Genomic DNA, 22958 nt, shown 5'->3' with positions numbered 1-22958 from the left:
TCTATTGTCCTGACAGTTTGAGCTGCTCTCTCTGGATAAACTAGCAGTGGAATTAAAGTGTGAAACGAGTCACTTTCACACCTAGACTCCAAAAATCTAAGTACTCAACGGAGTTGAAAGAACCCACTTTTAGTTGTTTGTTTCAGACAAATGCATTTCCAACTGTGCCTTCTAGCTTTTCTCCTCATTCTACCAGATGGGCAAAGCTATCAACTTATTATGATGTTAGTGTTACTAACAGCGGTATGGTTTTAGAGAAAAGTAGTAACCAGTTCATATTCCATTGTAATAGCCTTTAACCCAAATGAGACAATGATTATCATGTTTCTATGCTGGCCTTATCCCTTGCTTCTATGTTATGTAGGTGTTTGTTTGGTTTGAACTGATCCTGGTCTCTCTCAACAGCTGTAGGAGGCCTCTGTGGTTTAAGCTTTGGTGAGTACTTTCTTCAGCCCACAGTGCTGTAGTTTAATACAAATAAAGGGGGTTTTGTTAGATAGATATATTCCTTTATTGATCCCCCATGGGGGGAAATTCGGGTGTTGCAGCAGCTCAAGTACAGAGTAAGCAGATTAAGATAATAAGGGGCAGCTGTGGCGCAGTGGAGAGCAAGGTAGTTCTCCAATCGGTGGTTCGATACCCGGCTTCAGCAGTCGATGTGTCCTTGGGCAAGACACTTAACCCCAAGTTGCTCCTGAAGGCCATCGGTGTGGACTGGATGATGAATGTTAGTTAGAGTCTGATGGTGGCACCTTGATGGTAGCCTGTCATCAGTGTGTGAATGGGTGAATGATATGTAACATACTACTGACTGTAAGTCGCTTTGGAGAAAAGCGTCTGCTAAATGACTGTGATGTAATGTAATGTGGCTGCACGGTGGTGTAGTGGTTAGCACTGTCGCCTCACAGCAAGAGGGGCCTGGGTTCAATTCCCGGGCTGGACAACCTTCTGTGTGGAGTTTGCATGTTCTCCCCGTGTCAGCGTGGGTTCTCTCTGGGTTCTCCGGCTTCCTCCCACAGTCCAAAGACATGCAGCTTAGGTTCATTGATGACTCTAAATTGCCCGTAGGTGTGAATGTGAGTGTGAGTGGTTGTCTGTCTCTATATGTCTGCCCTGTGACAGACTGGTTACCTGTCCAGGTGAACCCTGCCTTCGCCCATTGACAGCTGGGATCGACCCTTAACTGGATAAGCGGTTATGGAAGATGGATGTAATGTAATGTCATGTAATAATAATAACAGAACGTTGAGTCTACCTGATCTTGTAGTTGGGTAAGGTGTGCTTCTTCTTGATGACCCGTTTCAGCTGGTTCACTATGATGGAGGTGAGCTGGGGCAGAGGCCTCCCCTCGAACTGGGACTTGACCTCGAAGTCCACCAGCGGGTCGTGGAGGAAGGAGAAGGACCAGTGCGAGAAGGGCGTGCGCGTGAACTGCAGCCTCAGCCTCCCCACCACGCGCCTCATCTTCACGAACAGGTAGGCAGACTTCCCAAAGACCAGCTCCACGTCGATGGCCAGGTGGAAGCCGCCATTGTACTCCATGTCCACCTCGAAGTTGAGCTCCTCGGGCATGCCGTCCTGGTTCAGCAGCGCCGGCTTCATGAGTGTGGCCGTGTGGAAGACGGGCAGAGACTTCCCCAGAGAGACGTCCCGCAGAGACAGCCCCTCCAGCAGCCGGCCTGCAGTCTTGGTCTGCAGCAGCTCCTCGAACTCCACCTTGATCTTCTTGGTGAGCCAGTGCCGCACGGCGGGGGTGTCCCGCAGCTCCCTGAACAGGAACAGAAAGATGGCGTTGAGGAAATTACATGTTTCTGGTTTGTCCGGCTCGGTGGGCTCGCTGCTGCTGCCGGACGAGGCCTCCTGCGGTTTGGGGGCGCTAGGGTTCGATGCCGAGCTGTCCGGGTCGTGTTTGGAGGTAAAGTAGTCCCTCAACGCGTCCTCGGGCTCTACTTTGACGTACTGCTGCGTCCTGCCCGCGGGCTCCGGGCTCCTCCGGTAGATCAGCAGGAACTGGAGCAGCAACGTGACGACGGCGCCGCAGAACGCGGAGATCAATATCACGTAGATCATGTCGAGCACGACCCGTCCTCAGAACCGGGTTAACAAAGCGAGTTCCACCTGGAGGCTCTCAAAGCTGCCATATCATCTGCTGCTTCCCTGAGCTGCAGGCGGCTCACCTGATTGGACAAACGGATCACGTCGCTGTGCGTGATGACGTTCGTTTGATGCGTTCATGGAATGTCGGATTTACCATTCCTCCACTAAACAACCTGTTTGAGTTGACTTTATCCGGCAGGATACGTCATCCGTTAATATAATATAATATAATATAATATAATATAATATAATATAATATAATATAATATAATATAATATAATATAATATAATATAATATAATATAATATAATATAATATAATATAATATAATATAATATAATATAATATAATATAATATAATATAATATAATATAATATAATATAATATAATATAATATAATATAATAATATAATATAATATAATATAATATAATATAATATAATATAATATAATATAATATAATATAATATATATATAATATAATATAATATAATATAATATAATATAATATAATATAATATAATATAATATGAAATTTGCAGACTTACAACAGCGTAGAGTAAAGTGCACACAAGAGACATAGTAGAAGAAGACAAGCTAAGAATAAAAATAAAAAAATGAAAAATAAAAAAAAATAAAACAAGTATTATAAATAAGCAATAAAAAAAACAGTAGAAAAACAACAATAACTGAAATATCACGTGCGATTAATACTGCTGCAACTCTGTCCGATGATCTTTAAGATGGTATAATAAAAGAGTAGAATTCATATGATAAATATGTCTTACATTCTGTGTTTCCTGGCTGATTATTCAAGTCATTTTCATGTCTAAATTACGTTTCTCTCGCTATTATTGCAAATACAGGTTATATTATTTTAACAAGAAACTTCCTCTCTAACTAACCACAAACTTTCAAATCAGGAAACGTCCTCGCTATTGAGCAATACCATTGTATGACATTTAAACAAGAAATAAACAAAAAAGTGATAAGCTTGTCTGTTATATAAAACCTCTATGTGTATAATGGAAACAAGAACAAGTCAATGCATAAACAGTAAACCATAAAGCCTGCACTGACAGGGTACGAGAGTCTTATCCCTCTTAATCAAAACACATACACCTCAGAACATATTGGTCCCTTATTTATTTCTTTACTTTAATTCCTCAGTTTTACCTAATTATGTCACCGTTAATTGATTAGCAACATTAAGAGGTTGTCTTAAACATAAATCAACACTAAACCGCATAGGGCAATACAAAAACAAATGCATTGCTCTTTACAATTCAAATAAAACAATATTTTCCATTTGGACATCATCTATCAACTAAATGGCTTGTTCACTGGCAGTGAAACTTTGATTGATTTGTTTTGATTGTCCCTTCACAACATGGACATCATAAAGTTGTCCAGGCCACACCAGTTGAGCCCTGTCCAGACTTCACATCTCCTATCCAAATATTACTGTGTCACCTGACATGTCCTATATCTTAAAGGAAAATTACACAATATCTCGACTTTAATTTTACAGTACATTTTTGATCAATTGGTAAACATACCAATAGAAAGTTTGACCTTATTGCAACAAGCAGCAGCTTTTGGGGGAAGTCACATGCACAGACTTTTTAAGGGACAATCAAATATAAAAAGAGCAACCTCTTTTGGGAACCACATCGCACCTGATGAAGACCCTGGAGGAGCTGGTCCTTGTACATCTCCGCCCCTGGTGAGCTCATCAATGGACCTGCTTCAGTTCGCCTACTGACCTGGCATCGGGGTGGATGACGCTGTCATCTACCTGCTACACAGATGCCTATCTCACCTGGATAAGGCTGGAAGCACTGTGAGAATCATGTTTATGATTTCTCCAGTGCCTTCAACACCATCCAGCCTTTGCTTCCGAGGACAAGCTGGAGCAGACCGGGGTGGACCACCACCTCACTGCATGGATCCTTGACTACCTCACCAACCGTCCACAGTATGTGCAGATACGGGAGTGTGAGTCTGATCTGGTGTCCTGCAGCACGGGGGCCCCACAAGGAACCGTTCTGGCTCCCTTCCTCTTCACCATATACACCTCGGACTTCAAACACAACTCTGCTAACGGCCACCTGCAAAAGTTATCTGATGACTCTGCAATCGTGGGCCTCATTTTGGCCGGTGATGATGGAGAATACAGAGAACTGAACCAGGGCTTTATAGGATAGTGCCAGCGGAACCGCCTCCAGATCAACTCTGGGAAAACCAAAGAGCTGGTTGTTGACTTCCACCCAGGTTAAACACTCCATCTTCTATGCAGTGGTCTGCTGGGGCAGCAGCATCTCGACTGCCGACAGGAAGAGACTTAACAAACTTGTCAAGAAGGCCAGTTGTGTCCTGGGATGTCCACTGGATACGGTGGAGGTGGTGGGAGACAGGAGGGTGATGGTTAAGCTATCATCCCTGATGGACAACACCTCCCACCCCATGCAGGACACTCAGCTCTGTGCAGCTCCTTCAGCCACCGGCTGCTTCACCCCCGGTGTGTGAAGGAGAGGTACCGCAGGTCCTTCCTTCCTGCTGCTGCACAACCAGCCTAACTTTGTTTTACTTGTTTATTATTATTTACTGTGTTATTACTTATTTATTTATTTAGAATACTTGTTTTGATCTTGTTTTTTACTATGTCTCGTCTTTGCACTGTCCACTCTGCTCCTGTAATCCTGCAAATATCCCCACTGCAGGACTAATAAAGGATTATCTTATCTTATCTTATGTTTCTAACTGTGTCTGTCTTCTTTATGTATATATAAAAAGATATATGTTAGAGAAAGTAAGGATGCAACAAGCTAATATTATTTTCTTGATTAATCAATTAATGGTTTGGTTCATCAAACATCTGTGTATATCGGTGGAAAATGTATAATATCATAGAGAACAAGGTGAGGTCATCAGATGTCTAGTTTTGTCTGACTACCAGTCCAAAACCTAAATATATCCTATGTATTATGTAAGGAAAATTATACATAGCAAATTCCATTTTTAGAACCGGGAATCATACTTTTAGCAGTTTTGCTGTAATTGTAGTAATCCTTTCAGTGTTCAGTGTGTTCAGCCGTGTAAAAAAGTCACCACCTGAGAAGCCTGTTGGAGAAAGGCTCCACAGAGTCCCTGTAATGTTTATTGCATGTCTGTTTAGAATGCAGTATATGTCCACCAAGGATTTGTGACTAAGGTAGAGAAAATCAGTTGGACTTGATGTAGGACTTTTCTTTGTATTTACAGGTACCTCTCAGATTACTCTCTTTCAAAGAAAATAAGAGATCTTTAAAATAAGATTTGTGTTGCATTTATATTTTCACATCTTCTATTATGACATGTAACGTTTTGTTATAAAGACACAGATGATATGAACATGAACTGACCAGCTGGTGGCGCTGGATGAAGGTCTAGGAATGACCAAAGACACAAATGTCCAAATGTCCAAATGTCATGGCAGTTGATTCAGTTTTTGTGGGTACATTATATGGCCACAAGTTTGCGGACGATTACTTCACACGCTGAATCAAACTTGGATGGCTGAAACTTGTGCATTGTCAGTCCTGCTATTGGACTGAATGGTTTAAAGCTGCACTTAAAGTTGCTAGAAGGTATGTGACACTTTAATTAATTTAGTTAAAATAGTTTTTTTCTGTCTGTAAATATTATATTTCAGTTATTGTGTTTTTCTACTGTTTTTATTGCTTATTTATACTTGTTTTTTTTGTTTTTTGTTTTTTTTTTTTTTTTTATCTTGTCTTTCTTTACTATGTCTCTTGTGTGCACTTTAACTCTATGCTGTTGTAAGCCTGCAAATTTCCCCGCTGCGGGACTAATAAAGGATTATCTTGTCTTGTCTTGTCTTGTATCTTTATATTATATTATTGTATTATATTATATTATATTATATTATATTATATTATATTATATTATATTATATTATATTATATTATATTATATTATATTATATTATATTATGTTATATTATATTATATTATATTATATTATATTATATTATATTATATTATATTATATTATATTATATTATATTATATTATATTATATTATATTATATTATATTATATTATATTATATTATATTATATTATATTATATTATATTATGTTATTATATTATATTATATTATATTATATTATATTATATTATATTATATTATATTATATTAAGTTGACAAGTTTTAATAAGGATAAGGATTATCTTATCTTGTCTTGTCTTGTCTTGTATTATTTATATTATATTATATTATATATTATATTATATTATATTATATTATATTATATTATATTATATTATATTATATTATATTATATTATATTATATTATATTAAGTTGACAAGTTTTAATAAGGATAAGGATTATCTTATCTTATCTTATCTTATCTTAACATTGGCATGTATGCATTTTAACGACTTCCGATGTGAATGTTGTTGAGTTTCCGAGGGGACCGTGAAGGCAGCACGTCGGTCAGGTGTTCCACTAGGTGAGCTGCCGCCGTGGGGCTGGTATCGGGCGTCTCTTGCTCCAGAGTGAAGGATTACACTTTGTATCGTTACACAGACTTTATATCTTACATTATACTCAGACTTTATATCTTACATTCATACATTTCCTGCATGGCAGACGTCATTGATTCAAAAATGAGCAGCTTGAGGGCGTTTAAGGAACCATTTGGTAAGTCAAATATGAAAGTGTCTTCATAGACTCACTGTCTTGTTTTAGGTAGTTTAAACATACAGTATGTTTTATTCAAATATTTTATTTTTTCATTTGTTTGCATCATCACATGCTTACTGTGTGACCTCCTACATGGATCTTCACTGTATGTCGTGTGGTCTTTGTTGTAATGACACAAATCATCATTTATCTGGTGATTTAACCATTTTCAAATATTTTGTTTTGTTATTTATTCATCACATTTTAATTCGATGTTTCTGTGCCGTTGGTTTGAGGGAAACCAGTAGGTGTTTCCTGGTTAGCCGTCTGCAACCACAACCAAGAAACTTTCCACAATCGAAAATTCCCTCATTCTAATAAAATAACCCCGCTGCCTTTTCCCTGCTAACACCTTTTATAACTGACACATCATGAGGATCCGTTCAGCAGTATGTAGGAGTGCAGAGGAGAAAGTCAGCCCACTGATGATTTAATGATCTGCTTTAAAAGACAAGGCAGATGTCGTGGTAAAGGAGGGTCTAAAGGGAAAGATTGTACACAACTGTGCCTAACAATTCCACAGTTCCCCCTAAACTCAGCCCACCAAAGACATTACTTTTTTCAGTCGTGTGATCGTACATTGTTCGATCCCCCAAATTCTCCCAAATATTACAGAGGACCTGACCTCGCTGTCCTCACTGGTAGCTACGACCCAGGAGGCAAATCCTAAAGTTGTTGTCAATAATGCCTCATAACTGGTCTATGCAGCATTAGTAAATGATTTATAACCAATGATAAAGGCGTTAATCATAACTTTTAGCTAAACCCTGCCAAAAGGCTGCTTTATTAGTCCCTCCTCAACACCTAGGAGAACACACATTGTCTCATATGATTCAGTGATTCATATGAGACAACACATCCATGAACATATAATTGTACACTTATTTTATTGTTGTTTTCAGTGACAACCAGTTGTTCCTCGCTCTCCAGCATGTTGTTTTTGATGAGAGCCAAATAATTCATTTCTATAGTAAAGTAACTTCTGTACGGGCCTTGTGCAGCTGAAGAACGTCTCTGGTACATCTTGATTCTGTTCCATACACACATTCATGTTTACATCAAAGAAGGTTGGCTTTCCAACATCTGCTGTCTCAGCTCAGAAACAAACATGATCTCATGGCCTGTGTATATGAATGTTCTATATCATTTCCTTTAGGTGTAACACACAGGAACCTATTCCTGCCTTTAGCTACCTCAACCACTTTCACACACTGTGTTTGGAAAATGAACACGTGTTTATTCACACTGCCGGTTAATGGCTGTTTGTCTGCAATCTTATATGATCCTAGTATACACTGTAGTTCCCTTCACCACAACTAAACTGTAATTCCTTGCGGGTCTTGAGTTGATCTAAAAACTATAGCCAGGATGTAGAGTTTTAGTTCAGTTAAAAAAATGGCTGCTATAATGTTTGTACTGGAGATTCAAGATGGTTCAGTTGTAACTTTATTGGATTTTCATTTGTTTATTTGGAGAACATATGCAATGCAATAGAAAACATTATATTATTTTTATCAAGTGACAAAGATTTAAAACCGTGAAATGAAGTAGTAGGCAGAGATACTCCCAAAATCTGTTTGCATGTAGAAATCCAAGAGTAACCTTGTGATCAGTTTTTAGTTATTTTATAGCACTAGACTGGTTATCGCCCTTTTATACCTCAGCTGAGCAATAATAGAATTACATGAACCAAAGCTTTAACACACACTAACTCATTTACACTAATTTCACCTGTGACATTGGTACTGGTGAATAACTTACATGTCACCTCTCTTTCAACCTTTTTGCTTGCCCTATCGTGCACGGTGGCTGTAGGACTTGGTGTAAATAGCCTGCAGGTGTAGGGGTATTAATAGAGATATGCGTGGTTTAAATGTGATATCTACACTGAAACCTTTTGAAATGTCTGTACACCCAAATGACACATAAGCATATTCTGTCATTGCATCTTGCCATGCAGATAGTTTGGGATTTATTGTCCTTGGACTTGGGTTTTCCCCAATACAAGAGTTAAATTGAATTTTGTTTGTGGTGCTCAAAGATTTGACTAAATGTAATCCAAAATTGTCTCAACACACTCTGATTTAGTAACTATTTCTACCATCAACTCATGTTTACAATGTTTACTGAGGGAATAAATCAAGTGATAGGGAGTGTCATTTAATACCATCTGACTTCTTTGTTGCTCAGAATTTATATGATAGTTCTGAATTATTTCAAACCATTTTTCAAATTGAATTCATAGAGCAATTACTATATGATATAAATATGATTTAAAACTACATCTTGAAAGAAGATTTTGGCCCACCCCTAATCAGAGAACATGATGCTATAAAACCTGGCAAATCTTCACTGTGACAACAAAACCAGAGTGTCATCATTATATTTCTCTTCGATTAAACCAACTAGATACAACAGTCTTTAAGTTAAAAAAGTGTAATTCCGAGGATGTTAACCACTGCACCTATTCAGTGGCACAGACACTACAGTTCATTATTTGTTCAAAAGTGCAGTTGTTTTTGGCAGAATGTTTTTAAGTTACTCTGATCATAGCGAAACATCCAGTGTTGTTTGGTTTATATGTCATTAAAGAGGTAATATAAACATTAAAATACCTGTCTAATCCAGTGCAGCTCAAGAATACACACACGCAGTGAAAGAGACACACTATCAGCTAGGCTACACATGCAGTAGATAGTTTGTACAAGGTGTGTGTACATAGCAGCTCTCAGTCTAGACTTCACTGTGACATGGGTCAGGTATTGGCATGCCATTCACCGCCATTCATGTGTGGAAACAAACTCATCATAAACAGCCAACGACACAGACTGGAGACATGGGTGGTCAAAATGGAGAAAAGTGAGGTTCACCTGTGTGGAATTATGGCCGTTAGCAATGTATTATGATGTGGTTTGTATTTCATCTCTTGAACTTTATCCAGAGCATGCCGTTACATGCCCCTGCATTCCCAGAGAGGCAGAAACAATGCTCAACTGATCTGGGGTTCGACTTACACTTGATCATTGGGTAACTGGCTGTAAGTCCTAATACTTAATGCAGTTTATTTCAAGAATACCACCCAGGGGTGCAATGTTTAGTTGTGTACTGGTAGTTTTGCATTTTCTATTTATTCATGGAATTTTAAGATTAGTCTGCTGCTTTTATACTGCAAGCACTGTTTTTCAGACAAATTAAGGCATTCAATTACATCAACTTGGGTTCTGGGATATTAAAAGTGGGCACTTTTCAGAATTTTCTAATATTTTATAACAAACCAAAAAATGTATTGATTAATAGAGAATATAATTGACTTATTAATCAAACATGAAAATATATATTACAGCCCCTAAGTTTTTATCCGTGCCTTTATGAACCAACAACTGCAATAAAAAAAATGTATGGATTGAGTTGAAAAATGTAGGTCATTGAAGTCAGAGATTTCATTTTCGGGATAGCAAAAGGGGCTCAGGTCATCCAGGCCAGTGTCTTTGTAGGCATTGAGTCCACATCGGACAATTCCACATTTCACGGTTTACACCCAATGCCATCATTCAGTGCCAACTCCAGAAGCGGCATGTCCTTTATGTAGCGAGGTTAAAAAATAGGGTGACCCAGGTTTGAGCTTTGAGGCACTCCATTGAGTTGTCTTTTTTGTTTTTTATGAGAAGCCTTGAAGTGAGTCAAAAAAGCTGCTTTCCCAAAGGTTGGACTCAGCAATTCTTACCTCCAGTAAATGAGTGTGGTGATAAACAGTATGGAAGACTGTGCTGAGGTCCTGAGGTACAAGTCTAGAAAATGATTTTCTATTACAGCTGAGACTGAGCTTTACCACTATAACCAAACTGAAATTATAGTGTTCTGCCTTCAGTTAGCAGCTGTAGCAACTTGAATTCAGGAAGTGCAAATCACAGCATCAGGGATCTGAACAGCTGCGACTCCCTGACTGAAACAAACTTTCTGTTGCTGCCGTTACACAGACCGAGCGTAGTCTCTCATAGAAATACTTGGGTTTGCGCTGGCTGAATTTGAGTTGACACACCTGCTAACTAATCTAAAGCTACTCAGATTTCCCACCGCTTCAATCGCTCACCGCTTGCTTTTCAGCTTCCTTTTCAGCTTCCTTTTCAGCTTCCTTTTCAGCTTCCTTTTCAGCTCCCTTTCAAAGTTCTTTGTGAACTCCAAGGTGAGCTTATAACAGCTGACTTTGACAGAAAAAAAATGTGGGCTTGTAATAAACACAACTCATGGTGTTTTTTAATTAATTATTCAAGTTCAATGGACTTGTACTTGTAAAGCGCTTTTCTAGTCTTCCGACCACTCAAAGCGCTTTAACACTACATGTCATCATCCACCCATTCACACCCATTCATACACTGATGGCAGGGGCTACCATACAAGGTAACACCTGCACATCTGGACTCCAAGTCTAACTAACATTCATACAACATTCACACACTGATGGCACAGCCTTTGGGTGCAACTTGGGGTTAAGTGTCTTGGCCCAAGGACACATCGACATGGACTGCTGGAGCCAGGGATCAAACCGCCGATCCTCTGATTAGAAGACGAACCTGCTCTACCACTGAGCCACAGTCACAAATTCCAATAATGTGATTCTAGGAACTTCAGCTATAAATTAGCTTAAAGCTAAAGAGCCTAAACGCACTGAAATACTGCCGGATCTGTGGTGTTGGCATTTAAAATCTGATGCGTGCATAATGCCTAGCATTAATTGACACGTGCCAATATTAAAGCTGAACAATTTCAATTAAAAATATTAAATATTAAGCTATTGAAATTCAGTTTCTAGTGACACATATTTCTGCCAGTAAAATAATTGAAAATAAATGCAATCGTGTAGTCTGTTCAGCATGTCACTCAGCCATAAACATAGATTCAACACATATATACCCCCATAACTAACAGAGACTAATATAGATCATAGAAATAGAGAATGAAAGCAACATTTGAGAAAAGTCCAACATGTCAACATTTCCTAATACATTGTGTAGGATGGTCTACAAAACTGTGGTGAAGGGGATTTACCTTTATTTTCCTCTCTAATGGATTACACTGGCTGTCCCCTCCTGTGTTCTTTGCTGTTTAGATTTTTTTTAATGTTTAGTTCCATTATGATAAACCCACTGATAGTACCAGATAAGACTGTGGAAGTACGCCAAATAAATCATGTAGACATGTAGCGTTACTGGCAGCCAGGAAATGGTTAAGTGTGTGTGTGTGTGTGTGTGTGTGTGTGTGTGTGTGTGTGTGTGTGTGTGTGTGTGTGTGTGTGTGTGTGTGTGTGTGTGTGTGGGTGTGTGTGGGTGGGTGTTTGTGTGTCTGTGTGTTTGTGTCTGTGTGTTTGTGTGTTTGTGTGTGTACGGAAAAGGCATAGTTATGATGTGCCGACATTGATAGTTCATTGTCTGTGTCATGACTAGTGCTCATGTATGTGGTAGGCTTTGCATTATTAGAACAAAACATTTCTCCTTGAATTACTGTATTTAAAGCAAATTTGCCAACCAGCTTTTGAAAATATCAACATTTGTGGGGGATTATCATCTGTTTTTTAAACTGATACGCTTTGAACATTTACTTTCTGTAAATGTGGTTGCATCTGAGCAGGTAACGAAAGGTAACAATATTGCAACCCTAATTCTATAAGCACAGACGGAGCCCTCTACTTGACTCTATGGGTAAAACTCTTCTCCAATCACGAGCAGGCATTCGCCCACTTAAAACTCTTATTAGCGTTATCAGCCAATCAGTTTGTTAACTCCAAGTATATTCTATGTTTCAAAGCCACCTCAACCTAAAATGATACACCTTTAATTCAACGGTGGTGCACCAGTTCCATTAACTGCTTGATTCTTAACATATGCACTGTCTTGCCACACATCACGGAAGCCCACAATGGCTAGCAACATCACATGGCCCACAGCTGTTGCAATGCCCTAAATCAGATTATGCAATTGGCCGTCCCAAATTTCATTCTGAGATAGCGGGGCGAGAGCGTAAGGCTGGGGAGATGCCACTGCTTTGAGAAGTGCAGCGGACTTTTCCCCTTTTATGTATGTATTATCAAATGTACTATACGATGATTTACATAATAATTTATATTTTTAGTGTAATTACTGTAGCTTAACATGGCCCCAATACCCCAATCTTACCAATTTCCCCTTAAATGTTGGCCAGTAGAACAAATATATATATGGATGCATAACCTTGTTAGATCAGTAGCAATATCTAAGTTCTTTATAAAATTTGATTATTGTCAGTTGTAAATTGATTCAGAAATTTAGAAGATAAGATACTTGATTCTTACACAAATTTGTAAAATGTATTTAGTATACTAAAGACATACATTGTAGGACGGTGTATGAGGGATTGATACACCGTGACAAAGTAAACTACATTGTGTGAGTCACCCAGTGCAACAGTGTGGCTCATTAATGTGTTTGAAATAGTTAATGGAGCTCTATTGCACCGAAGAAGAAGAAGAAGAAGAAGAAGAAGAAGAAGAAGAAGAAGAAGAAGAAGAAGAAGAAGAAGAAGAAGAAGAAGAAGAAGAAGAAGAAGAAGAAGAAGAAGAAAAAAAGAAGAAGAAGAAGAAGAAGAAGAAGAAGAAGAAGAAGATTTAAAAACATACAGAATTTCATAATCATAATAAGCCTTTAAAGGTACCCTGTTGAGTGTGTGACCATTAGTGGAGCTATAGAGCAATGTCTTTATACATTTGGTTCTCCTTTGCAGTGCTCAGTAATTCACTGTACATTAGGAATCTATTAGAGATATTTATTTCTCAATTGGAAGTACAGTGTACAGAAGGACAAATCTAAAGGAAGAAGTAGCATTGTTGTATTGTTACATGCTGTAATGACAATGTGACTATTATACCAGAATCCATAGTAGGTATCATTTAAAACCAGACTGAGCCGAGTGTTTCAGGGAGAGGTAGGCTGATATACAGCCGGTTACACTGTCTCTGTGACCTATATACATGACTGCTCTCTCTCAAGTGATCAACACCCTGAAAGCTGCATGGAGGAAACGGCCTGCCTACACCTTACCACTTAATCCTAATTCTAGTTTCCCCATGCAAAATAAAGTTTCATCGTCATTGAGTGTAACCTAAGAAAGGCCAGATGAGTTCTTTATTTGGAACCCTTTGGATACAATGGCTTCACAGTGACGTGGACTGATGAAGGCCCACATAGCCCCGTCCCAGACCTGAAAAGCTGCCTTTGTGCAGCTCTCCCAGCTCATCTGTGAATGTGCTTGTTAGAAATATGCCTTTTCAGTGCCGAGAGCATTTGATTGTAAAGTTTTCCATTGGTTGGTGCTTAACAATTATTTCATTGTTTCTAACAAACTTTCATGCACTAAAGCTGGTTTGCTTTTGGAGGGTAAACACAAGCCTGCAAGACTGACATAAAGCAATATCAAAAGTTTTCCTGCCCTTACAAATTACAGTTTACCTCCTGTTAATGATCATGACGTGTCATTACTGACAGTTTTTCTGCCTACATCAACATGTCCAAACTACGTCACTTCACTACCAGATCTATATATACTCGTTGGATAGAGGAAGTGGCTTTTCTGTGCACCTCTGCAGTTGATAGTTTGGTGATAAGTAGGAAGAGGATGAAAAGAGTCAAGGTGACAGCATGTAGATGCAATATTGAAGCATTTTCTTTTTTTGTAACAGGCAGAAGCAGCTCTGAACCTGTGGAGGACACAGACACAACCAGCTTTGTGGCAGAATTTGTAAGCACCTTTTCTTTGATCTTTTCTCCACTCATGTTGTTTCACTGCTTCATTGTCTTGACTTGTCTTCTATCCAGTTTGCTTTGCACTGATTTCTCATTGTTCTACCTCAGAAAGCAGTCTTACAGTAATCTGCTAAGAAATGTACCATAACTGAACACACTGTGATGTGATTGGTAGAGCCTGAGGGCTCACTGAAGAACAGGTTGCAGCAGGCTGCTCCCCTGTCTTTGCACACCAGAGTCGTTTTCTTCCACAGTCACAGACTACATCTTGAATGTTGCCTCAGTCTTATGTACAGACTGAATATAAAGCTCCAGAGAAAGGGGTTAACAGAGCAGGTTTCTCTCTTAGCTTTATTCATCTTCTCTCTAATATTGTCCTCTCCACCCTTGTCTCTCCCGCAGTCCCTGGAGGCCAATTATCCAGTGCAGGTCACAGATCCTAATGGTAAATACAGGAGTCAAAACACAATGGTACCTTTTACAAAGCATTTCATACAAACTGTACATTCTCAAATAAAAGGAAGAGTGGACAGCACCAGCAATTTCCTGTTCTATAATAGCTCACATGGCGAGCTCAGCATTATGCATTGGCAAAGCACTAACTCCATCAGTACATCTATCTATCCATCTAATAGTGTCCAGTTTCTTTTTCTGTCATTGTCACTGAAACAGATCAACACCAGCAGGGATTGTGCCCTTTGAGCCACTAGAAGGCTTTAAAGTGATAATTAGTGGATTAGTAAAAAGGTATGTTGAGTATGTGACAAATAAAGCTGAAAACTTGAAACTTTAGTAGTGTTTCAGCAGCCAGCCTACAAACATGTTATATAGCACAATAAAAAATCCAAATAAGAATAAAAATGTTTAATACAAATAGAAAATAAAAACTGAGACTAAAACTAGGTATGACATGAAGAGTGTTTTGAGTTCGCATCAGCAGATAATTGAAACTAGAACAGAAAAGAGTCCTCTTAGATTACTAAAATAAATGATGTGAATAAAACACTGTGTCTAATTTACAGCCGTAGCAACTTACAACTGTAAAACATCATGGTTTCATTAAGAATAGGAATGTTTACGTCATTATTTTAGTTACAACTGTAAAATAAAATAAGTGAACTTTGACATTGATTTCACACAAGTCCCAAACAGCAGTGTCCTGAGTGAGAGTCTTGTGTTGTATCATTCATCCATCCATCCATCCAGACACATGTATTTGTGATATGTCCCAAACAAACGTAAATGACAGTTAAGTTGTATGGGAATGTGATTTTTAAGAGACCAGGCTGAAAATGGCTAAAAGTCTGTCTGCTGTTGAGGATCTACAGTACATTATAAGCTGTATTATGTTATTGTGAAAAAAGTTCAAACATATTTGTCAGTGATTATTAGTGTTCATTCAGTGTTTTATTTCATTAGAATACATTGTAATGTGTCTCTAGCAGATGCTGTGACACTTCACCTGAGCTCCATGCCCTCTGGATACCTGAGCCCCTCCTCAGACAGAATCAGACAGGTCAGTATTGCCACCTTTGATACAACTTGTCTTTTAAACCCTTAGTCCCTTATCACCATGTCTCACAGAGACGCAATTCCACATAGACATCACAAAAAACATGTAGATTTACACAGAATTAAATTAAATTAAGTTTATTTTGTATAGCCCAAAATCACAAATTTGCCTCAGAGGGCTTTACAATCTGTACACATTCGACATCCTCTGTCCTTAGACCCTCACATCCTCTGTCCTTAGACCCTCACATCCTCTGTCCTTCCCTCACATCGGCACAGGAAAAACTCCCCTAAAAAACCCTTTAACAGGGAGAAAAAAGGAAGAAACCTCTGGGAGAACGACAGAGGAGGGATCCTTCTCCCAGGATGGACAGAATGAACAGCATAACAGAGATACAACACATTCAATGTATATGACATAAATTATGCATATAATCACAGAATGATGTTACATATCTGACAAAAACAGATCACTTTACTTTCTCACTTGCCAACTCAGGCCCCTGATCTTCCCTTCTCTTCTTCCTTCAGTCTCAGTTAAATATTGTTGAACATTGAACCACAAACTGTTCCACCTTTGTGAAATTTTCACAAAAAGCTATTATCATGAAGAGCAACATGATATATGTAAAATACAGTATGTATCAATATTATTATAGATGCTCTCATTTCCTTTGAGTTATTTTAAGTTAATTGGTTGAGAAGGTCAGATGATTCACACTATTCCATTCAAATTGAGAAAACATGTTTAACCTGCGTCACTGAGTTGCACTGAGAGGGTGCAACTGTTGGGCGTAGATGCAATAGATTTTTTTCGTAAGATTATTTTCCTAAATAATTACTAAATCTTTTAGTATCGATTCCCATTTTACATAATTTCTAACAAATTTAATCCACTCTTTACCCACATATTTGAATGAGTGTGTGGAAAATGATTTTAGGTGGTTATTTGATTTATTTATAAGTGAAAAGTCTGCATACCGTGACTCATGCAGACATTTTTATTTAATCCACAAAAGTTTCAGGCCTATCAAGTGGCAGTTATAGATAGTTTTAATAGGTGTTAAACAGATCGGTCAGCTAGATACATCGGCATAATAAACAGTCAATGAGATTAGAAAATTCACACTAGCAGCACAAGGAAATAAACAAGGGATGTTCCTTAGTCCCATGTGGTTCTTAAATTTAATATGTCAAACAATCATTTAAATCATAAGAGTAAAATCAGTCAGTCAATATCTATGTATTAATACCACCCACTAGTGTTTGATGACAATAAGCACGCTGAGCAAGAGCTCGGCCTGAAAAGTCTATGCATTAAATAATATATTGGTCTTTGTATATGACCGCCATCAACCAATCAGGAATCACCATCATTACTACATGTCTCTTGATGCAGAGATCTGGATCTAAATGCATTAACCTTTTCTCTACTAAGGCAGAGCTACACTCTGTGGGTGCTTCCTTATCTAGGCAGTGAGCATTCAGGATGTGGTTTTGTGCAACTGAACTGGAGGTGCAGCTGCAAGTGTTGTTAATAACAGAGTAGGAACACAGAAATAGTGTTAACATCATTCTGTCATGCAGCTTTCTAAGAGACAACATTGCTGAAAAGGAACATGCAGGAAAGGTTAGCACTGGGACTTGAAAAGAGAACTGGTCCATTCCAGTCTGTCCAATCACTGCTATAATGTATACCTACCCCCCCCCCCCCCCCCAGGCGTAGTATCTTGATTCTCTGCCTTGATGTGCGACGTGGCTTTTGTTGAGGCATGTTTAACTAATTGTACACACAGTTTGAGGCACATAACTTGCATAAGTGGAGACATGCACCTGCCACAACCAAACACGTACAGAAAAAAAATGGAGGAAGGCCTCCTGTTCAAAAATCAATATAACGTAACAGCCTACCACTGAAGGTTGTCAAATTAGCCTGATGTCTTCATGAAAAAACTGTAGATTTTGTCTGTTTGTGAAGTTTTGAAAATGTAACCATGAAACCCACCAGTTTTGAGGAACGTTCAGGTGAATTCTACAGCATTTTCTACTTCACAATTGTTACGCCCCCTGGTGGCTCGGAGTAGAAGGACGCAGCATAAGGCAACAGGTTGAGCAAGTGAGGGTGTAGTCACACAAAACCAGGACCCAATATGAATTAAAGAAAGCAACACAGGGATCAAAGAGGACTGTCAGTGGCACCAAAGAAAAGAACAGAAATAAACCCACCCCCACTGACAGGTGCTAAGCACCCAAAAGTACAGCGGGTGGTGCTCACTCTAATCTGGGGTTTGAACAAAAGGTAAACCTACGTGCATGTAATATGTATACCCAGGGTATCTTACCTATCCTCGTTTGTCCCTGTGCGCACAACAAAGAATTAACACAAGACAAAACAAAAGTAAAAGCTCAACCAGAGCTCTGCCACAGCTCAACCCGAAAGCAACCACCCCCTCTAACACAAACAAGGACTATTTAAAGGAGAAGGCTGATCCGGAACAGGTGTGGTGATGATTAATGATTGGAACCAGGTGCGCACATCTGAGAAGGAGGAGAATGAAAACAGTAGGAGGAGACAGAACAACAACACAAAACAGAACACAATACATGTAGGCCTACAACATGTATACATACAAGACACTGTACATAACAACAATATTAGGCCTACATGCTCAGCATATCTTAGTCCAAGGGAGTAATACCCGAGTAGATGGTAAATGGAGTGAAATACAGTATATACCCCCAATATATTATTGTATATAATATCAATATAAAGTAAAATAAAAAGGCCCATTCTCAATCATTCAATTAAAAGCCAACAAGTTCTCTGCAGATTTACAGATACATAATTAACTAAACAATGAATACATTTAAATATGCTAATATGTTAAATGTGGGTTTTTTCATTTTGTTTATACAAATCAAAATAACTTTCAATTTGTACATTGACAAACAAAACAAAACCAAAACATTGCAGGCATGTAAACCTGCTGTTAATGTGTGGAGAGAGAATAGAGGGAGTTTAAGACGTGGTTTGTGGACTGCAGTTTTGAAGCCTGGAGGTTCTATTGTCTTCATATTGCAGTTGAGTTTTAGCAGTTGAAAGAAAACCAGTACACAGGATGTGATGGAACTAATATAAATAATTTGTGTTTCTCTGTGTTGTAGCCAGTTCAAGATGTTGAAGAATGCACCTGCCCAACATCTACTTCACCAGGTATATGCCATTGTTATAATGATTGTATAATTGGGACTTAATTCTTCTGCATGAATATTGCATTAATTTGTTGCTGGATTGTTGACTTGAAAAATATAATTTATATAAGCTGTGTTGATGCAAGGAAATCTGGAAAAATACACTATTTTATAATTCGACATAATAGGTCATTTCAAATGTCTCATAGTTTCTGAGTCCTCTTAGTTTCCCCACTGGGCACAGAGGTGTCTAATAAAGTCTTTCTTCAAAAGGCAGACTTTGAAATTCCACAGTTTCTTTAAAGGAATACTAACTTCCTCCAGCCATAAGCAAATGACGTCAACAGTGCTGAGCCATTGTTGTCTATGTAGATGCACTCAAAGGTGTTCCAAGGGCCTATTTTTCAGGTCGCAACAGTTGCGCCCCGAGATAGTAAGCAGTGCACGCCACACGTCATGTGACAACACAGCTGGCACATGTTTCTTTCTTTGGTAAATATCAGTTTGCGAGTATACATAGTATGTATATATAGTATACATCTATGAGACAATGACACCCGACGTGTGTTCCTTATGTCCAGTCTACTCCGTCATTTTGTTTTGATTGCTGTCACTGCAGAAAATCCTTCATTTTCGCTAGTTTGTGGGCGTAATTTTGGAGTTAACGTATCACGTGACCGAGACAAGCGTCTTGACATGTGTCAAGAGGCACAGGTGGATATAATTGGGAGAGAATCCGGTCAAAATAAAACATCTTTCAGACTCTGATGATAAATAAAATGGAAATAATATAAGTTATTTATTCTTTCTGTGCGCCCCGGTACCAAATGACCCACGGATTGGTACCGGTCCGCGGCCCGGGGTTGGGGACCGCTGGTCTAAGTGACCGCTGGTCTAAGTGACTGAATAAATGAATTAAGAAATAAATTAAACTTTAGTTGAGATATTTATTCCATTTTAGTTTTTATGTCAGTATACTGTAATTTGCGATGTACACATTATCACATTATCTAGGCTAACTCAATCTTCCTTGTCGATCTCTGAGCTCAGACTACCCCAAAGAACTGCAGTTACTAAACAGCCCCTGTGAAAAGTGCTGCTGCCCGGCACCTCCTCCCAAGATAAGTGATCTCATGAACGACAAAGATCTCCTGGACTTATTGCGGCTTAAGCTGGATCCGAATCACTGCACCATCAAAAACTGGAAGAACTTTGCAAGTCGCTGGGGGATGAGCTACGATGAACTGACCCTGCTGGAGCACCGGACCCAGGGCTCCTTGTCCAACAGCCCCACCCAGGAGTTTCTGCTACGCTACAACCAGAAGACGGTCACTGAGCTCACCGAACTTTGCCGCATCTACCAGCGCATCGATGTGCTGCGACTGCTGCAGAGCTGGATAGAGAAAGACTGGCCGTCACGCTGGCAACAGGCTCATTAACTCCCTGTATATTTTCCTTCTGTCAGGGTTGTACTTGTAAGGGATTTCTTCTTCTTCATAAGCTTTTCATCGTTAGTAACTGTGGTCCAGGCTGAAATATTGTTGGATGGATTACCCTGAAATTTGTACAGATATTCATGCTTTTAATTACCTGAATTTCTCCCCAAGGGATCAAGAAAGGCTTATCCTATGATTCATGGTCCCCAAAGTGAATCCTATGAACTGGCCATCAGCAGGTCAAAATTGTCACTAATCAGGGGAAAATATCTCAACATTTACTCTTTGGATTGGTACACATTTCTGTACAGACATTCATGTTTCCTAGATAAGGTATCCCAATGACTGTTGTGATCTCCTGACTACCACAACCACAAGGTTGACTTTTGTATTTTTAGTGAAATGTCAACAACTACTATTGGATGGTTTGCCAAGAAATTTGGGGCATTTGGGATGAATTGTAATAAATTTGGTGATCCTTTTTCTGGAGCGCCATCATTAGTTTAAGATTTTTATTTGTCCAATACAACTGGTTTTTGATCAAATTCCTGCTGAAATCACACTCCCATTACATTACATTACATTACAGTCATTTAGCAGACGCTTTTATCCAAAGCGACTTACAGGAAGTGTATTCAACATCAGCCTCACCTGTACTTAGTGTCCTTTGTTTAGTGACCATTTGTAAAATAGTAGGATTATATCACGCCAATTTAAGATGGTGAACATAGTAAACATTATATCTGTTAAACATTGGCATGTTTTGTAAATTTCCCCGCTGCGGGACTAATAAAGGATTATCTTATTTTATCTGTTAGCATCTTCATCATGTGCATGTTAGCATGCCGATGTTAGCATTTAGCTCAAACCAGCGCTGTGCTTAAGTACAGCTCCACTGAGCCGATAGCATGGCATAACACTCTTAGTCTTATTAATGTGCATCAGACTGCATATGTCTGGAAAGCAAAAAAAGCCCAAAGGGAATGTCAGAGTATTTCTTTTTTATTAAGACGCCATGTAGGCAGGATACATGTCACATCCTTTGAGTGATAATGGCCTAATCTGTCTTTTTTACTGTTGTTTTATTGTTGCATCCAGTGTGGCTCTGGCATTGGAATGGAGCTAAGTGAACAATATCTGAAGAAGATTCTACTTACAACTATTATAATGATTTCATAAATATCTCTTAAATTTGGTCAAACCACACAATATTCTACAAAATAAAAATAAAATGTAGTTAAATTTGCAAACCAAAACTAGAGTTAAAACTTTTGCTTACGTCAATTTTATTTGTTATTCAGTTTTTTCAAGTTTGAAGAAAAAACAGAATTATATTTTTGTATTGCACTTGTTTTTTAGGTATTAAACAAACACACGTCAAACTCTGTAAAAGCTTTAATCATTTTCAAAGGAAAACTAGAATGCAACATCCACCTTCAAAGGCAACTGTCTGTTGAATTTGTGTACAATTACAACAGGCCTTTTGTTTTGAACAAGGACTTGTGATTTTTTTATATACTTCCAACGTATTTATCAGCAACGCTTTCTATTATTACAGCACCTTAATTACCAAATAATTCCCAATAAGGTTCCTGGAAAGAACTATGTAAAAAGGTACTATAGGGAAAACAGAGACAGTGTTCAGTTGGTACACTTCCAATTGATTAATTCCAATTGACAGAACATACCTACAGAATATTTTATTCATCATACAGTAGGTTAGCTGAAAACCTTGTTAAATAAGTAAGCATACAGATCAACTTATATGGAGTAAAGTTTCCAATAATACATATAATAATATTCCTTTTGGTTATACTTGAGCTTTTATTTCAAGGAAATTCCTTTTTTCCAATAGTTTTTAGATTTTTCAAGGGGATTTCCCAGAATTTTCTTGGATGAATAAAGATTTGAAAGTTATAAATTATCTTATTCATTTTCATACATTCTTAACTTGTCATACAGTCAAACAAATCATCAGTTTTATTTATTTATTTGTTTGGTCAAGAATCACAAGCATATTGAATCAATTGAGTTATTTATTGAACGAAAATATCCACAAACACATTCTCACAATTCTCTTATCAAGTAAAGATTTTAAGGTAAAGTAATGCACTTCTCAGAAACTTAAACAGCTTAATGTGATCACATGCAATAGAGAGGCAGTTATGTTATAAGTAACATACTTCCAAATCAACA

General features: G+C 38.3%; 2 protein-coding genes across 3 annotated transcripts in view; one reads left to right on the top strand and one right to left on the bottom strand.

Annotated features, from left to right (window-relative positions):
* The window catches only part of pdzd8 (PDZ domain containing 8), a 37313-nt gene extending 35199 nt beyond the window's left edge, over positions 1–2114 (bottom strand). Inside the window, exon 1 of the mRNA XM_054600502.1 lies at positions 1256–2114. Within this exon, the coding sequence (XP_054456477.1) occupies positions 1256–2070 (815 nt within the window). The 5' untranslated portion in view covers positions 2071–2114. The remainder of the gene's footprint in view (positions 1–1255) is intronic.
* Positions 2115–6611: 4497 nt separating this feature from the next.
* edaradd (EDAR-associated death domain) lies at positions 6612–22036 on the top strand. Of its 2 annotated transcripts, none has more exons than XM_054600427.1 (6): positions 6612–6808; positions 14559–14617; positions 15025–15067; positions 16068–16138; positions 19300–19348; positions 20377–22036. In XM_054600427.1, exons 1-6 carry the CDS (start codon positions 6751–6753, stop codon positions 20763–20765), a joined length of 669 nt encoding a protein of 222 aa, XP_054456402.1. In that variant the 5' UTR covers positions 6612–6750; the 3' UTR covers positions 20766–22036. The 2 variants fall into 2 exon arrangements, with proteins under 2 accessions (XP_054456402.1, XP_054456401.1); XM_054600426.1 differs by having other exon boundaries at positions 16065–16138.
* Positions 22037–22958: the final 922 nt, after the last annotated feature.

Source organism: Anoplopoma fimbria, chromosome 6, assembly GCF_027596085.1.
Source record: "Anoplopoma fimbria isolate UVic2021 breed Golden Eagle Sablefish chromosome 6, Afim_UVic_2022, whole genome shotgun sequence".
Taxonomy (NCBI): Eukaryota; Metazoa; Chordata; class Actinopteri; order Perciformes; family Anoplopomatidae; genus Anoplopoma; species Anoplopoma fimbria.
The sequence above is the reverse complement of the archived record's forward strand: the minus strand, read 5'-3'. Positions and strand labels throughout refer to the sequence as shown.

Excerpts from the sequence above, each read along its gene's own strand:
- edaradd (XM_054600426.1), top strand. The coding sequence starts at position 6,751 with ATGGCAGACGTCATTGATTCAAAAATGAGCAGCTTGAGGGCGTTTAAG. Across the intron at positions 15,068-16,064 it reads GCAGGTCACAGATCCTAATG|CAGATGCTGTGACACTTCAC; the intron begins GTAAATACAGGA and ends ATGTGTCTCTAG. Across the intron at positions 19,349-20,376 it reads CCCAACATCTACTTCACCAG|ACTACCCCAAAGAACTGCAG; the intron begins GTATATGCCATT and ends CTCTGAGCTCAG.